The following is a 17,560-nucleotide window of genomic DNA, read 5'->3' as shown; positions in this document are numbered from 1 at the left end:
GTTCGACTTCCCAACCCCGGGTCTGCTCTCTCAGCCCCAAGATGGGAGCAGCTGTAATTTGACTGCCTGTACACAAAGATGAGTCCACACAGCAGCACTCGGGATTCGGCTCGGCTTCAGAACAATTTAACTGGTCGCCATGGCTACAAGCTGTCTGAATACAGCCGCTGTCTGTGAGTTTACCACCACAGAGAGCACAGACTGAGCAAACTGATCGATTTATAACCAGCACACACGGGGAAAACATTCACATTGATTATGAAAGTTACTGATTACCACTTTCTAAATCTAGAACCGTTCTTCTTTGCCAAATTGTTCAAGCTTAGTTATATTGGATTGGGAGCATCTATAGTTTTTCTTTTTTAAAGTCTTAGATATTAACTTAACCCTATTTTAAACTTTTGCATAAAATCTCAAAAACAATAATTTATTGTCTTCTTAATATAAAAACAAAGTGTGACATGTGATTGCCTGAGTTCTGAGGACATTTAGTTGATGTAAACCTAAAAGGTTCAACCTGTTTGTCCTCAGTTTAACCCCCAAAGCAAAGCCAGTCTCCACCTGTTGTCATCCCAGAGGAAGTCTGAGCGTAGAACTTCCTGTTCCCTGATTACCGTTTCTCCCCACAGGCTCACACAACAAGGAGCCGGCGGCCCCGCACTGCGATGCCAAGAAGGGCTGCAGCGTCTACGCCTCTTCGCCGGCTGAGGACAGGAAAGAGTCTGCTGAGGAGGGAGAGGAAGACGAGGATGAGGATGAGGAAGAGGAGGAAGGCAGGGTAGAGGAAGAGGAGCAGAGGCCCTTGTGTTCTGGTGTGCTTGGTTACCCGGTTGTTAGGGACCACACCCTGGGTCTCGGGCTGAGCGGGGCTCCTGAGGCACAGGCTGAAGGAAACACACAGAACCAGGAATATAAAGGTGATTCTGTCCTTCAGGCTCATTTAACAGTAAAGAGTGACTAGTTTTTAAGCAAAGACAATCAGTGTTGTCTTAAAAACTATCTGATTGGACGCTGGTAAAGAAGGTTGTTGAACTAAATTGTGCTAAAAGCAGTTAACCTATCAGCAAAGCTGTTAATTTCTAAAATAGCATCTCTATGCTAAACGTGATGTAGCAGCAGACGTCAGCAATGCTAATGGTAGCATCCTCTGTTCCTGAAACACTATAATATTTAAAAAATGTAACATTATGGCCATTTATTTTTGATTTAGCAGCAAACAGTGTTTTTGAATTGAAAATGTTGCTTATTTTGTGTATATATATACTTTTCAAATAAATTCATTACAGACCTGCAATGAACTCAATAAAAATGTTTAATCTAGTCCCAGCACTGATATGGTTAATATTTATTCAAATTAAACTTGTATAAAATCAGAAATTCTTTACCTTTATACAATTTACTAGGAAGAAGCAAAAATTAGTGTCACACTTTACTTATGTGATGATTCTAGAATGATTAGTGTTAAAGTGAACAGTAACTCACTAATGCACAGGACAGAAGGAACAAAATAACGTGTAAAGTTTGATTTGTAACGGGGGATCTGGGCAGAACTTCTCCACGTTCCCACAGCGACTACGTTGTGTCTGCTGCTTCATTTTCTCCAAACAGAACAGCGCCGTCGCCGCCTTCAGTCGGCCCACAGAAACCTGCAGCTCGCATGCCGTAACGCCGCCGGCATGCGAGATGAGGAAACGGTGTCAGCGCGTTGATTTGATAGTAATATCCCATAATTCAGCTGTTACAGCTGTAAGAGGATTACTGCCAAGGTAGAGAGCAGCAATATTGATTACAGCCCAGGGAAGGAATGTCAATTTAATCTCCAGCCATTCATTTCTGAAAGGAGGCAGAAGAAATCTCCTGCTGAGAGCCCGACTGGCTGAGTACGTTCTTTGGTGCGGCAGAGATTCAGAGAAAAATCTGAAAAATGTATAGAAAGTATTTATACTTTTTCAACTTTTACGCAGTTTGTCACATTACAGTGCTGCTCTTCTTGACCTTCTATGGGATAGATCAACACGTTTTTGTCCAAGGAGTGTGGCATGCATCCCCTTCCTGAAGCATGGCAGTGGCAGCATCATGCTACTCCCTTCAGCAGGGGATTGTGAAATAGAAGAAAACTGATTTGTGCTTTATCATATTTTTGAGAAATAAAAACCTATAACATGAGGCGTTCATTTTGATTTTCAAAACTCACCTAATAGTGTAATTAATCTCTTTTCTATGCCAAAATGTTAAAAGTTCAATATGTCTGGCGTCCCCCCGCCAGGCACAGGGTTTCTACTAACCTCCCATCTCCTCCCAGAGCTCCAGGCAGAGGACTGGGTGCAGCCTCATCCCGGCGTGGCAGCGGCTGTGGAGTCGGCTCAAAATCGAGACATGGCCGGGGAGGACGACAGCGACACGGACCTCACCTACGGAGAGGTGGAGCAACGGCTGGATCTGCTGCAGCAGCACCTGAACAGGTGGGAGCAGGTTCAGACGTCAGGATCTTCACCCGATAGCCCACTGCTGCGTTTGACTCCATTTCCTGTAATAGGTCTTTTTATTTTTCATCACCTTCCTCTACAGCTGACAGAGCGGGGTCCATAATTTAAACTCTAATTGGCTGAGAACTTGCACATACGTTTGAGACCAGACAGGGGAGGCTTATGCAGGGGGAACAGTGAGCGGCTGGCGGGGCTCCTGGCTGCTGCTCTGATCCAGATGAGGGGGAAGCAGCCAGGCAGAGGCTATTTATAGAACGCTGCTACGAGGTGCAGACTTCTACGTCACAACGAACTCGCACAGCGCCAGAAAACAACTTCCTGAGCTGCTTTTTTCTACTGTTCAGCCACTGATGCAATGTCAAGTAAACTTTACAGTGCTTTAAAAAAAGTATTCCCAGTAAAACCACAACTTTTGATCAATTTCATGTGATAGACAAAATAGCACATAGTTATTCAGGGGTTCTGATTACTTTCACAAAGAAAATGTACTTAGAGAGTCCATCAGTCTGCAGTTTGTCAATATAAGTGCAGCTGCTCTGAACATAAACCAAATTGTTTACATCGTATGACTGAAAAAGTGCACATTAAGATGAACATTTATTGTTAATTATATTCAGGTTGAAAGTTTGCTTTAACTAACCCATTATTTGTTACCGTTTGAGCAAACGGACCATGTCTTGAACATAGTCACAAGTTAGAAAACAAATAGTTTTTTTTTTTTTGTTGTTGTTCATGCCTGGTGATAAACACTCAACTGATCATCTGCAGGATTTCAGTTCAAGTAGTTTTTGGTTTGTTCAGACCCACATGAGCTGCAGCTGGAGGGTTTTTAGACATCAGTTTTCCAAAGTCACTTTTGTCCTTGATATTTTCTCTCTGCTTTTAACATGTCAACTTTAGGTACACCACGTTCTTAAAGTCGTCCATTTTCGTTAACCATAATGATTCTTCATCTGTCATTATTCACATTGATGCTGACTGGTGTGGTTCTTGCAGCACTTACTCCCTCTGAAGAATCACCTGGCAAACTAATGAGATGGCATTCAGATTGACACCATAGTCTGTTCTCTTTGCATGTACTTTGTGTCATAAAATACAAAGTTTGTAGCAGGGACATGACAAAAGGTACTATACTTCTATTACAGAGGGTAATGTATCAGGTTGGAAGTTCAGTGTCTCCCTCTAGTGTTTTAAGTGGGTGTTGACAGCCGACTTGTATAACCGATGGTTTATACTCATTTTCATTCCTTTAATTTCTCACCAGTGTATGTTGAGGAAACGATCCTGATTGCTGCAGCCGCAAACTCCGACCAGCTCAGGCACAGCAGAGCAATAAAGAGAAAAGTAAATAAATAATCTGTAGTGATGAGATCACAGCAAGAGCTAAGTAGTTTAATGCAATCATCTCTGCTAATGTTTGGCTTGGTTTAGAAATTAAATAGCTGCAGAAGGTTTGATTTAGGAGGACAGATGTGTTGATTAGTTTTTTCATCCAGGTTTACTCTCATTAAGTTGACTGATGAAAACCATTTGTGTGTGTGTGTATCGTATGTGTGATCAGACTGGAGTCCCAGATGTCTGCAGACATCCAGGCCATCCTGCAGCTCCTCCAAAGGCAGACTGCTGCCGGCCCCCCCGCCTACAGCACCGTCACCTCCAGCCCCGAGTACCACAGCCCACCCATCAGGGTCCAGCCGGCACCGGCCATCCAGACGGACCTCACCCTGGATCCAGCTCCGCCTCTGCCACAGGTAAACCGGAATGGGACAGTGTGTGTTAACACACACTGCTAGAGTCCAACACCTTGTCTCAAAACTTTTGTGTTGCCTTTATTTTTCTACCACAGCTTTTCAGTATTCACTCAGTTTACATCTGCAGAAGTGGTGCTTTTGTTTTCTAAAAAAAAATCAGTGTGCTTCCAACAGTAACCTTTGCGCTGTTCCTCAGGGCCCCGACTCAGAGAGCTCTGCTATGAAATCCAAAGACCCCTCTCCAGTTGTCCACACACAGACTCTTCCAGCAGGGCTGCTGGACAGCGCCCCCTACCCAGAGCAGAGACACACGACTAGTGGCAGCAGCGGTCCGGCCACGCCGGCGCGGCAGGCTTCCCTCCCTGACGTCCCCAGCAGCTCAGGAACGTTGGGACTCCACAGGCCAGTGTCCGACCCGGGCCTTCCAGGACAGTAGCCCCGCCCACAACCCTTCAAGACTAAAGGTCTTCTCTTAAGCTTGACTCAGGGTCTAAGAAAGAGACTGAATTATGCAAAGGATTAAAAACTGTAGATTTTCTTCCATTCCTTTTGAGAACATCTCTGAAGCCCAGCCCTCCCCAGCTCTGATCTAGATGTACAAAATCCATTTATACTGAGGTATTTATACTCTATATTATTAAACATATGTAAAGTCATCATCAGCTATCCTGTACATAGTTCAAATAGACCACTGCCAGCAACACAAAGCACCTAATGTGCTACTTCTAGATATGCATGATCTACGTTCTCACGTTTTCCGTTCTGTCGCATGTTCCTCACACAGGCTGCAACTCCCGAGGCGTTCAGGTGTGATTGGCATGCTCAGAATACCGTAGCTAGTTTTCTACATCTATACCCTCTACATAGGGAACAAAGCTACTTGAAACTCGCTGAGGCATTACCGCAAAATAATACAGGCCCTACTTTACCAGAGCTTAGAGGTTACGTTAGCGCTTATACTTTCTAGAACTTACCACCTAACCTCAAAGTTCAGAGAAAATATGGCATGTATTGTGTGACGCTGCCCTGTATTGTAGATTTTAAGCCACCGCTTTAAAGTTGGAACCGTTTTTCCCCCATGAGATCTGTGTGTATATTTAGCGTGCCTACCGTCCACCACAACCGGAAGAACAAGACCTCGCCTTTTGAGAGCAATAATGACGGGCCAGTGCAGGCAACACTGGTGGACCTGAACCTTACAACCATCTGAACAGAGAAAAACCTACTTAACAATAAGGAGCTTGTTTCTTATACATTCATTTGCTTTGTCATGTAGGACAAATGAGTTGAAATCAACATCATCCAATTTAGTGAGAGCTTCAGTTAAATTGGTTGTTTTTAGTACATTGTGTTTGACAGGTGCCCTGTTCCTGCAAGTGTCATAGTAACACTTAAAGGGAAAAGGATGCGAAAGTGATGGTGAGAGGCCAAGGCACTCTGATACCCTTAAATCAACTTTCTTTTCTGTTATTGGGAGCAGGACGGTGCATGCTTTAGGTCTTCCATTGTTTTCTGAGAAACTACAACTTCCTGAAAGAAAGCATAATCAGAAAAACTAGAGATAAAAAAAGTTTGGCTTTATTCGCTTGCACTAGCCTTCATAAACAGTAGAGTTAGCTGTCAGATACACAACCATCATTTTAACTTAATCTGCATGCTGAAGTAGATCCGTTTCCAGCATCAACCCCAATAAAGATTCTGGGTCTCTATATAAACAAACAGTCAGCACAACATCTGAGACCTATTTTTCTAAACTGTACCCATTTCATTGGTTGTTTGTGTTTCACGGTTTCTGAGCCTGCTGTGGGAATGCTGGTGATAATGGATGCAATACATCACCTCTTAATGTAGCAAGGCAGAAAGATGTTTATCCTATACAGCGGTGTGAAGATGTTTTACATCTTGTTTCTATTTTTGAATGTTTCATTTTGTATCAAACTAATTTTATTTTCAGACATATAGCCAGAGTAAATACAAAATGGAGTCCTCAAATTTCATTTGTCAAAGTTAAAAACCATAATTTTCCTCAAATGGTCATGCTGGTTTGGTCCTTTTATTCACGTAACAAATGAAAACTGCCTTTTGTATTAACTCAAGTTATATTTTCCATTAAAATTAGTTTGATCTGAAAGTAAATGTGCAAAAATAGAAAGCTGCGAGGAGACCAACCTTTTCCCAGCACTGTAGTCTTTCTGTTTCTCCATCCACTTATTCTGCATGCAGAATTAGGCGAGTTCTTACCGATCTCTCAAATCATACCAGCAGAATATCAAAAATTATAAACAAACTAAAGACATCAAACAGACCTAAAGAGAAATTGTCCAAGTATTTCCAGCAGAGTGCCGCCTCCTTCCTTTGATCATCTGTCTTGAGACGCAGAACAAAAGTTGCTGAGTCGCCGGCTCGTCTGCTGAACTTTTGATGGGATTTGCAAACTTTTGCACAGAGATAAGCAACCTTGCTGTACTGGATCTAAATGTCACTTTTTAAATCTAGTGCTGTTCACAATTGTTTTTATGCATTTTTTTAAACGTTTGCCACTGTATTTTATACAATGCGACACTTAACAGCTACTCTGAATGTTTCTGTTCTTAACTATATTTAAAGAAATGAAGTATACTATGTAAATAGACTGGGAAATAATGCACAATTGTATAAATGAATAAAGAAAAATTAATGATTGTAATGTGTTTATTTTAACAAAAATATGAATTTGTTACAGAAGAGGGAGTGTTTGGCTTTGAGTGTGGGATTTCAGGCACTACCAATAATCACAGGCTAAACATGAATAGCAAATATCTAATGTGATCTTTTATAATAAACATTGCTGAAAATGGTCATTTTAAATTAAATCACCACTTTAGAATAATTTCTTCTACAATCACGATTCACAACATGCACTGTAAACTAACTATAAAAAAAGATATACTTCAGCATATATTCTGATTATAATGGCACAACAGGTGTAAGTACATTCCTTATGCATTAGTTCATTATACGTATTCCAAAGTAAAGGTGAATTGTCCAAAACTCCCCTCTAATGTCAATAATGTTGTCTGTGTTTGCATTATAAATATCCAGCGCAAACGTTACAAACATGGAGTTGTTTCCTGCCGTGTAATATACTGGCCGGCTCAAGGTGTTGACCTGACCGCCCTGGACACTCTGACCTCTGGTTGTGGGGCAGGAGGCGGGGCTTAGATGGCCATTGTGCACAGAATGAACTGTAGGCAGAAGACACAGAGGGAGAGAACGGGTAAAGCACATTCAGCAACAATCTGACAGCTAAAGCTGCTCTGTTGTCTTTAATCACAGCACAAAGTCCAAATATTACACCATCAGATAACATAGCAGGTCCGCGCATGGAATTATGGGAAAGCCTTTATACTCTACAGATACAAGTACTGGCTGCCCAGGACTACAACCATCAAAGTCTAGATTACACCACATGCAAAAACAACTCTGATAAATATTTACTTGTTTTTGCAGCTCTTACAAAAGTTTTAAAGGGCCAGTATTCTAGGCACAGTGCCATTTTATAACTCAAATATGACATAGAAGAAATTTGACTTTCTAATTTAACAAATTGGGGCTCTGTCTCTTTAACAACTCCTGCTGAACACATTCAGGAAGTCACCGCAACAGTTTTCCTCTATTAATCCTTTAGCAGTGTTTTTACCAACATTGCACTGAAAAGTGGCTCAACAAATGCAGTTCCACCAGATGTTTGCCAATTGCTGCCAGCTAGTCTGAAGGAGTCACAGGGAAGTGCTGCTCAGAGAAGGAGCTGTGCCTTGAAGGGGGCACTAGGTCCAAACAAGAGTTTCAAAGAGCTGAACGGTTCCCACTGGAAATTAAAGGATTTCTCAAATCCTTGTCTTTCATTATAACATAATGAAAACCTCTGAAAAGTCAATTTTATATAATGCTGTTCCTTTAACAAATATATTTAGAATTTTATGGTATTGATAAAAAAAAAAAACAACACAACTGTAGGAGTACAAGAAAAATCATGCTGATTGGCAGATTATCAAAATCCAATACCCCTGAATAAAACCTTGCAGCCAGTTAGTGTTTAAAGTTAGCTTGATCAGAATCCAACATTAGTGAGCTGCAGCTGAGCTACAGAGAAGAACTGTATAACTATGAGTCACTTTCCTTCCACTTTGTGTGTCATTCTCCCACAAAACTCCCCAAACGTGTTGAAATATGAGGCCATAAGGTGACGGATGCTTGTGCAAGTTTCTTTACTGACACAAACTACATACTGAAGAAGAAGAAGTGATAGAACTTACGTCATCATACTGGAAACTGACTGACCCCTGCTGCATGGTGTCTCTCCGTCTGAAGTTGTCTGCAACAGGAAAAGGAAGCAGTGACTACATGAATCAGTTAACAGTGTTTCAAAGCAGAGGCTATTAAAGGCTCTGTGAGAAAACCTGAACCAATCAGGTTCTAACCTGTTAGAGCTCGCAGTTTAACGCAGCAGGCCACGTAGTCGTCAAAGTAGATTCTGCCTCCTTTGTTGTAGCGCTTTATGATTGCATTCAGGCCCTGAGGACTGATGCGGTAACCTGATGCAGAACAAATTGGGGGTGGGGGGCAAATCACACAGAGTTCTGGTAAACTGAACCTTGACTCATTTTAAACCAAGTGCATCTATTGAGAAACAGGAAGAAAAAAAAGTAATGAGTAGTGACGGTTTCCTCTGCAGTGATAAATGGAAGATAAGCTCAGCGCTCATTTGGCTCTAAATGAGTTTAATTAAGAGCCGTCCTTTAGGTGCTGTCTAGCTATCCGTCATCGGGAACGCTTCCCGCTCTCACCCATGGCGTTGATGGCCTGGGACATCTCGTGAGGTTCTACGGTTCCACTGCGGTCCTGGTCGAACATCATGAAGTTCTGCTTCCAGCCGTTCAGAGCCGCGAACAGCTCCTTGAACTCGTTGAAGCCCATCTTGCCTGTGAAGTCCCGCTGGAGACGGTCCAGTTAAGTTTTCATAAACGGGTCACGTGTCCAGGTGGAGGGGAGGTGGGGGGGTGAACCCGTCACACAAAGGATACGTCAAGCATCGCAATCATGATCCTGCAGGTCTCCAGGCTAAATGCTGCACAGATAAAATACAAAAAGGTATTCGTTACAAATGCAGCAAATTTACAGTTTAATAATAGTGATTTCTTTTTTTGTCCCTGAACATCAAGAAACTACTTTAAAGTCCAATTTTTATTCCACTAAAATTTGGCTAATAACTAACAGGAATCTGTCTCAACTCATGATGCTGCCACCACAGCAGAAACTAATCTCACCTAATATTTAAACTTGAAGCAGCCTGTGAACAGGAGATTCAGATTCTTTAAAAGGGGAAGAAGATCCCATTAAGGAAATGATCAACCTGGATTTTTAGCCAAATCAGGAGGAACTGAGAAAACCTGACTTAAAGGAAACAATGTTTAACTAAAAGGTGTAAATAAAAAGTTAAAATTATACGGTCTGTTGCCTTCATTTTGAAACAGTCACTTTGGGGATGCAGGCAACTTGGTGAGGTCCTCCAGGAGATGAGTAAGGAAAATTGACAGAGGTGGGTTGGAAGCAACTAGATGGCATCCTTTGTTCTACAGCCTCTCTTTTGCAGCCTCAACATGTTTTCTGTTTTAGGTTCAGATGACCAAATGCCAGATTATTAGGAAAGAGATGATGTCATCTTTACCTTTTTCAAATTCCAAAACTTTCCACACATTTCCTCAGTAGTTGGTAGCATTGCCTTTCCGACTGGTTACTAATATTTTCAGTAACCTTCCACCAACTTCTCGCAATACTTTTCTATAATAATGGCCCGATATTTCTGGCTGAACAGAGTCTGGTTTCTAGGGAACCTTCCTCTCACATACCTTTCTAGCCTAGCCAATATCTTCCATGGGATCAGCTCTGGAGTTCATGTGGCATATGTTTAGCCACTCATCCTCCATCAGTATTATTCTTACCTCCCTTCCTCATGTATTTTTAATATATAATGTTGATGTTTTTTATCGTCTTCTAAGCTCACATATAGTCTGAACAACCTCTTCTTATAAGATTTACCTTTATAGGCATCAATAAAGATATGAATGAAGTCCTGATCATTTTTCCCCAAAATATTTTAAAATTTTTATTAAAGCGATGCCTGAGCTGCAAACATCTGAAAAAGTCTTATTTGTCAAGGGCAAATTTTTCCTGCAGTTATTGGAAACCTTCCAGGTCAGTTCCAGAAGAGGTCACACAGTAAGAGTCAATTCTTTGAATCTTAAGTCAGGTTGTGCTGGCACAAAATCCTCATCATGCTCAATTCATCTTAATAACCGTGTTTTCCTCTTTAGAAGAGGGTTATGAAACTCTCTGAACCAGATGCCGAGAGGGACTCTTGTAGAATAGAAGCACACAACTCATCTGAATATGTAGCCTGAAGACTACTTATCCCCCTCAGCAGAGCAGGAAGTCAATTTGACTTAATTCTAGTTCTTTCCATTTTTCTTCATCCCCTCTTCACACCAGTAAACCACATGCTGCAGTTGTGCTAAACTCAAACAATTTTCCAAACCTGGGAGTGACATTCCTCCTTTTTCTCTTAGTAATTGTAATGTTTTATAGGTTGAAAGCACCTTTTCATTAAAATATATTATTATTATTATTATTATAAATACTTCTACAGCTACAAGCAAGGAATGTTGCCATGGTTATTGCTTGACGTGGTGGCAGAGTTCCGGGTATTTATATTAATTTACATATGTATTTATGGGTGGCGAAAGGGAGGACCAGCAGCTGTGCCCTTATTATTTATATTATGTATAAAGGGAAGGTGTACAGGTCTGTACGTGCACACGGCTTTATATATCCAATCTTTTTAGAGCACCGCACTTTTCTAAATTTGTTCATGTACCAAGTTTTAGTATGAAAACTGCGGACTCTTTCATAAATGAGGCCCCTGGGCTTCTGTCATTTCTTTATAAAGGTACAGTTCTCTTAGCTAAGCAATGGCTCTTATGATTCTGGCATTGAACAAACAGAAACACATGTTGCAATCCCCAGTGATCTAAAACAGGAAATGTTTATTAGTATCTAATGCCAGACCGTGAGAAAATTAGTCTGTTTTTATATTCAGTGTTTGTAACTATCTGGTTTTAGCAATCATACAGAAGCATAAATAAACTTACGGTTGTAGCTGCCAGTGAATCCAGCCTGAGTCAAACACCTCTGGAGCTCTTCTGCGTCCACCTCTCCATCCTGCCCAGAAAGAGAGACCACTACAGGTGTAAAAAAACTAAAGATGTCTCTAAGGTTTAGAGGTATGGTTGAGGCCGTTAGTCGTAGATTCAGCTGTTTGACCCCAGACTGCAGGTCTTCATTCTCCTCTCTTTTCCTGTCTGATTACTGTGAATAAAAGACACTCATTTTCTTTTTTATCCATCAGTGTTTTCCAAACTGATGGATTTGGAAAAAAATCCATCAGTTTTTGAATTTGAATATGATCCCCTGATCATATTCAGGGGATTCAAATACAAAGATAATAATAATTAAAAAAGAACAGTTATTGTTCTACTGCTTTCTCATAACTGTAACTTCCCCACTTTCTGGGGAAGCGTAAAGACTTCCCCAGAAAACAGAGCCAACCTCTGTGTTTTCAAGAACTTCTCTCTGTTTAGACTTGCAGCCTACCCACGCTCACCTGTCCGGCGATAGCGGTGAAGTAACCCCACATCGGATCATTGGCAGCTGGGGGCGGGGCACCGTATCCACCTGGGTAGCCACCTCCTGCTCCGTATGAGCCGTATCCTGGCTGGTGTCCTGGGCCTCCCATCGGACCACCCATCGGACCTCCCATGTGTCCGCCCATCTGCCCAGGCATGGGGCCTCCCATGGGGCCCCCAGGCATCCCTTGCTGTGGCATCCCTGGCATGGGGCCACCATACTGAGGAAATGAATGAAACAGGAGAGAAATTCAACCTCTAAACATGTAACAGCAGGATCTGAACTTCAGACAATAATGACAGTCAGACATAGGTGAAAATAATAATTGATGGATGAAATGATGAAGAACAGACAGATGATTGAAGGATGACTGATTTGGTGACAACCACACGGCTAACCAAATGGCTGGATGGACAGAATGATACAGATGGAGGACACTAATGGATCAATGTACAGACAGATATGTCTAACTTTGACTTGTGATTTTCTTTAGTATCTGCGAAACAAATCATCTCTTGAGGTCAAAGTGCGTCTTAAATGTTGAAGTAATGAAGTTTGTAACAAGTTTGTAACTTGTTAATGTTTAAATTCGCCGAGTTTAAATTCCACCTTCTTAACTAGAACGCCGTTACCTCTTGTATGACGTCAAACCCAGCATGAGTTGCGACATCCGAGATAAATGGAAAGCTCGATAAGCTTCAACTCTGACCTCTGGTTCATTCAAAGCGCGGTAAACCATGTCCGACAGCACCTGGTCGACGCCTTTCACTTAGTCACGTGACACATTCATTCACAACACCTGGTTTATGTAGATTAAAAGATACTAATGGATGTTTTGAGCTCTTTATTTTTTACTATACCTTTATCATCAAATTCTCCAGGGGATTTAGGCTAAACATATTTAGCTGAAAATTGTAGATAACGAACTTTACTGTTTTAAATATACTAAATATCCAAATAAAACCCCTTTAATGACGCAGCGTTAACGTAACAGGGGGTTTTCACCCGGAAGTCAGCATTTAATTTTAGCATGCAGCAAATACCAGAACTGTTGCTCATTTACTCTCCTAAACATGAAATACTCCCATTTCTCCTACAGAACAATTGAGGCTCAAATCTTTCCCGGGAGGTTACGGGCTAGTCTGCCTTTCTACCCAACTAAAGTTGGTATCTTGTGTCTTGTGGGGGCGGGGGGGGAAACAAACACGTTAAGACATATTTTTTTACTCACCCCGCCGTATCCTGGATAAGCCATTTGATTACACCAAATAAAATCTTTCGAATTTAATGCTTTCAGGTAATAACTAGCACTGCTGTTTCGAGGCGTAACAACTTCCGAGAAGTGAGAGTAGGTTCTACATCATTTCCGGCCTGCGAAAGTCGGAAGTGACTGATGGCGCGGCGAACCAATGAGAGAGGAGATTTTTATGGTCCAGAACTGAAAGTAGCAGTTTTATTTGAACGAATTTTTTATCATATAACCCCCAACCCGTTTAACACACTAACATGACTGTGAAACATAGTGTCGGCAGCATCATGCTGTGGGAGTGCTTTTCTTTAGCTGGCCGTATAAACCTGTAAAGCCGAATTATAAAATTGACGTCTAAATGTGTCTGACAGGTTAATAAAAGGCCAACAAAGCTTTTACCTTAAATATATTTGCCAATAATTTTTTTCAAATTGTTATAAAATTGGAAAAAGAAGCCATAGGCTAAAAAAGTAAAAAAAAATTTAAAATAAAATAAAATAATAATAATAATAATAACATACCTCAGCTGTCTGCATAATGAGTGATAAGCTCATTTCGCTGAAAAATATAAAAGATTTGAGTCACAAATACGCATTTGGTTGGTAGAAATACATCTATAAATGTTTCATTTTAAGAGAAATTGAAGGCTTGCAGTCCACTAGATGGTGCTATTGCAATCTGATTGAAGGCTTACAAACAGCACACAGATTTTAATTTCCTCACTGAATAATTTAAAAAAAAGAAGAACCCATCTTCATAGCAATCATTACACAGAGGTTACAGTGATTTCCTAGATTGCTCAAGGGAACAAGACAAATCATTTTAATACACAGAAACACATAACTACAGACATTTCAATTCAATTGGAAATATTTTAATTAAATTCCACATGTAAAATAATTCTAGATGTAACTCTAAAGCCAATTTGTGTAAGGGTTGTCTAGAAGAGCAAGCCAACTACATAAAGTAATTAACCACTCATAATCAAGAAGCAAGCGGTGACAGAGGAAAGGAAATACTTCCTTTCCACAAGAAGAATCGTAGAGCAGATTTCTTTCCTGTTGCTGCCAGTTTATTATAAACCAACACAAAGTAAAGTATAATTGTGAATTGGAAGGTGAACGGGGCATGGTTTTTAATATTTTTACAAGTAAAAATCTGGAAAGTGTGGCATGCATTTGTATTCAACCGCCTCAAGTCGGTACACCTTTACAACATGTACGCAGCAAAATGTAGCGCCATCTATCAGCTCTGACCAGCATCACAGAACCGGATAAAGCCTCTCCACAACATGATGCTGCCATCACCATCTTTCACTCTGGGGATTGTTTGCTTAGCTGAATGTGCACCATTAGTTTCAGTCACGCTTAGTATTCTGCTACAAAGTTCAATTTTGGTTTTGTCTAGTTAGTACCAGCACCTTTTTACACACGTTTGCCAAAAGCCATGTTTGAAATACAACAAACACTCATCTTGAAAGGCTCAAGTAAAAAATAAATAAATAAATAAATAAAAAAGAATAGAAAAACAAACTTTGCACTCTCCCTGACCAATCTACAATAAAAGCAAAAAGTATCAAACTGATACAGCAGGTACATTATGTCCTACTCCTGAGTGCACAGGACAGGCTGTAACTTCCTGTTCCTGTTAGCTTTGTGGTGCTTTGTGGATTCCAGCACTCCTACACTGACGGCTGCAGGAACCATGGACATGAATCATGATAAGAACACAAGCTGGGAACTAACAGGTTCATTTATTGAACCGTTAAACTTTTTTTTCTAAGTGACCATGCATATGTTACATTTGAATGGAAAACAGTGTTTAGTTTCTTTCAAGGTATTACAGCTTTCTCTACCTCTTTTACTACACTTTGAACAAGGTAATGACAAAAAAAGTTGCCATAACAACACTCTGGTTCTCTCAAAAGTATTACGTTTTACAATTTGTATGTGTCTTGTGCTAAAAAATACATGTGGTTATTGGACATACCAGAGTGTATCTATAAAGCATTCTCTCCTTCTCTCCTATGAAAGAAGTCAATTTTGGGCCTAGTCATTTGTTTTCTCAATAAATCGTCCCGCCTAAAAATAAATACCACAAAGTATATTTATTTTTCTTTTCACACCAATGACATCCAATGGTACCTCCCTGTGGTAAGTACAGACTCCATGCGGTCGCCCTTTATCTGCCTGGGAGTCAGTCTCGGTCCAAATAACTTCTTCATTCAAAGGATTCAGGGAACGTCTGAAGGAGGTTAGGTTTCGATAAGCGTCGTCCAAAAAAATAATTGCAAAATGTGTTCTTTTCAGTCCACTTAACAGTTGTCATGTGTTACTTTGTGTTGGTCTGTCACCTAAAACCCCAATGAAAGCCACTGAAGTTTGTGGCTTAATCGGACTGAAATATGGGTGCAGTCCTTGAGGAAACCGTGTTCGCTACTCTGAACCACGCAGATGTTCTGTAGGGATGTAAACAGAAGCTTTAGCGGCTCATTACAAACACAAGTCTCCCCCCTTAGTAACTCCCAAACCTAAACAAAATCACGTCCCGAAGCCAAGAATGCCATAACAGCTCTGACCTTTGCACCACATCTGCTGAAGTGACAGCCAAGCTTCCCTGTTTATGTCTGAGAATAAACACTCAAGCAGAAGATTTTCACATATAACTTTGTTATTTCTTACATACTACAGCAAGAACTACTGATACATATATTTGTGATATATGATTAGTAACATACTCTAAAAGTAGATCAAGACAGTAAAAATGACTTTCCTTCATCGTCTTGTTTTTGCTCTCGCTCAGTGACATTGGCGCCCTAATTGTCCAATAAGACCAAATGCATTCAGAGTGACAACTATAAACGGCCCCGGCCAGCTTAAGCGTCTGGTAAACGGATTTATCTGCAAAGAACCACTCCTCAAACAGAGCCACGCCGCATTAGAGAAGACGTTCACTGTCTGTTTGTTTGCTGAGGATGTCCGGTGCGAGGCGGACGAGTGCGGGATAATACGACGTCTGATCCTCGTAAAGACACAGCTCTGTGTTTGTTAAGCTTTTAACAGGCTGTTAACATTTACGGTCGGCTCTTACACTATGTACAAAAAGACTAACTTCCACAATCAGTGAAAACAGGGGCAAAAATACACCCTGTCTCCTTGTTTTGAGCATATTCAATGCTGTCATAGAGTTTGTTTTAATTGCATGTGAATTAAATGGTAAAGCTTACTTTGGGTTTACCATTCTTCAGTTGAGTACATAATTTTCCTCCCACTTCAGCAATTGACAGCTATTAATGATTACGTAAATATTGAGTATTAATTCAGAGACATTTATGATAGTCAGTTTATTGGCTTTACAATATTGTACTTTACATTACAGTTCAACAGGAATGCAGAGTCATCATGACAGTAGATAGATCTATCTGATGTTTTTGTCATGACAGGAAGCACAGAGCGTCTACAAACTACAAAGGCCTCACAATTCTGTTATTTGTTCGTTCTTAGGGATGTAGACAAAAATGGATAAGAATTTTTTATGCATTACGCAGCTTGTCAGATGCTTCTGTTAGCGGGCGCTGTTACCCTTTTATCTAAATGTTAAGTGTTGTGGCAATGGCCAGTTTAATGTCCAATAAATGTAGTCAGAATTTTCAATCAGAACACTGCTTTCTGACAATACATTTACCTGGTGGTGATCGGACTATTGCGCCTGACTGGCGTTTATATATTGGATCTGTTTGATCTGAGTTTTCGCGAAAATACCTTCTATGGTCAAGCACACCATCTCCATGGTGGTGGCAGGCTGATGCTGTGTGAATACTTTTCTTCAGCGGGTCAGAGAAGCTGGCTTGAGCTGGTGGGAAGATGGATGGAGGCAATCCAGGAAGAATACCTGCTAAGAGAATGAAAAATGAAATTAGCTTCGCTGTGCAATTTATTCTCCAGATTTTTCAGATCTCGATTTGCAAAATACATTTATTTTCATCTGAAAAGAGGACTTTAGACACTGAAAACCTGTTACCTTTAAACCACTCTGACATCTCACAGTTCAGTCAATACAAGATTTGTGGCCTGATGTCTTGGATACATCTGTCTGTTGTAGTCCTTGAAACTTTAGCCACAATCTTGAAAATCTCCCCCAAAACTGAAGCGTACTCCACAATACTCTTAAAGCATCGTCTTTGTTGCTTGTGTTGAGACAACTGTTAGTTGATCAAACTTTGTGGAGTGTCCTTGGAACCTTCTGAAACATCCATGTCGTTTTCCTGAACCTTTCATGGAACTCTCCAGAACCCTTGAAGTATATACTGCTTACTTTCTGGGATTTTATTTGATTAATAATAAATCAAAAGT

The 17,560-nt window shown here is 40.7% G+C and overlaps 2 protein-coding genes across 7 annotated transcripts in view; one reads left to right on the top strand and one right to left on the bottom strand.

Moving 5' to 3' along the window:
• The window catches only part of LOC103147177 (potassium voltage-gated channel subfamily H member 7-like), a 62,044-nt gene extending 55,362 nt beyond the window's left edge, over positions 1-6,682 (top strand). For all 6 annotated transcript variants that reach the window (XM_007565397.2, XM_016678198.1, XM_007565398.2 and 3 more), the window contains 4 exons: positions 630-917; positions 2,303-2,462; positions 4,048-4,237; positions 4,434-6,682. In XM_007565397.2, the coding sequence (XP_007565459.1) occupies positions 630-917; positions 2,303-2,462; positions 4,048-4,237; positions 4,434-4,673 (878 nt within the window). In that variant the 3' untranslated portion in view covers positions 4,674-6,682. The remainder of the gene's footprint in view (positions 1-629; positions 918-2,302; positions 2,463-4,047; positions 4,238-4,433) is intronic.
• Positions 6,683-6,910: 228 nt separating this feature from the next.
• LOC103147178 (sorcin-like) lies at positions 6,911-13,327 on the bottom strand. The gene is made up of 8 exons (XM_007565400.2): positions 13,191-13,327; positions 11,937-12,179; positions 11,425-11,494; positions 9,301-9,344; positions 9,064-9,211; positions 8,698-8,811; positions 8,533-8,591; positions 6,911-7,461 (listed from the first exon to the last, which is right to left on the bottom strand). Exons 1-8 carry the CDS (start codon positions 13,212-13,214, stop codon positions 7,435-7,437), a joined length of 729 nt encoding a protein of 242 aa, XP_007565462.1. The 5' UTR covers positions 13,215-13,327; the 3' UTR covers positions 6,911-7,434.
• Between the last annotated feature and the right edge of the window lie 4,233 nt (positions 13,328-17,560).

This window comes from Poecilia formosa, unplaced genomic scaffold (assembly GCF_000485575.1).
Source record: "Poecilia formosa unplaced genomic scaffold, Poecilia_formosa-5.1.2 Scaffold175, whole genome shotgun sequence".
NCBI classification, from domain to species: domain Eukaryota; kingdom Metazoa; phylum Chordata; class Actinopteri; order Cyprinodontiformes; family Poeciliidae; genus Poecilia; species Poecilia formosa.
This window is presented reverse-complemented; position numbering and strand designations above follow the sequence as displayed.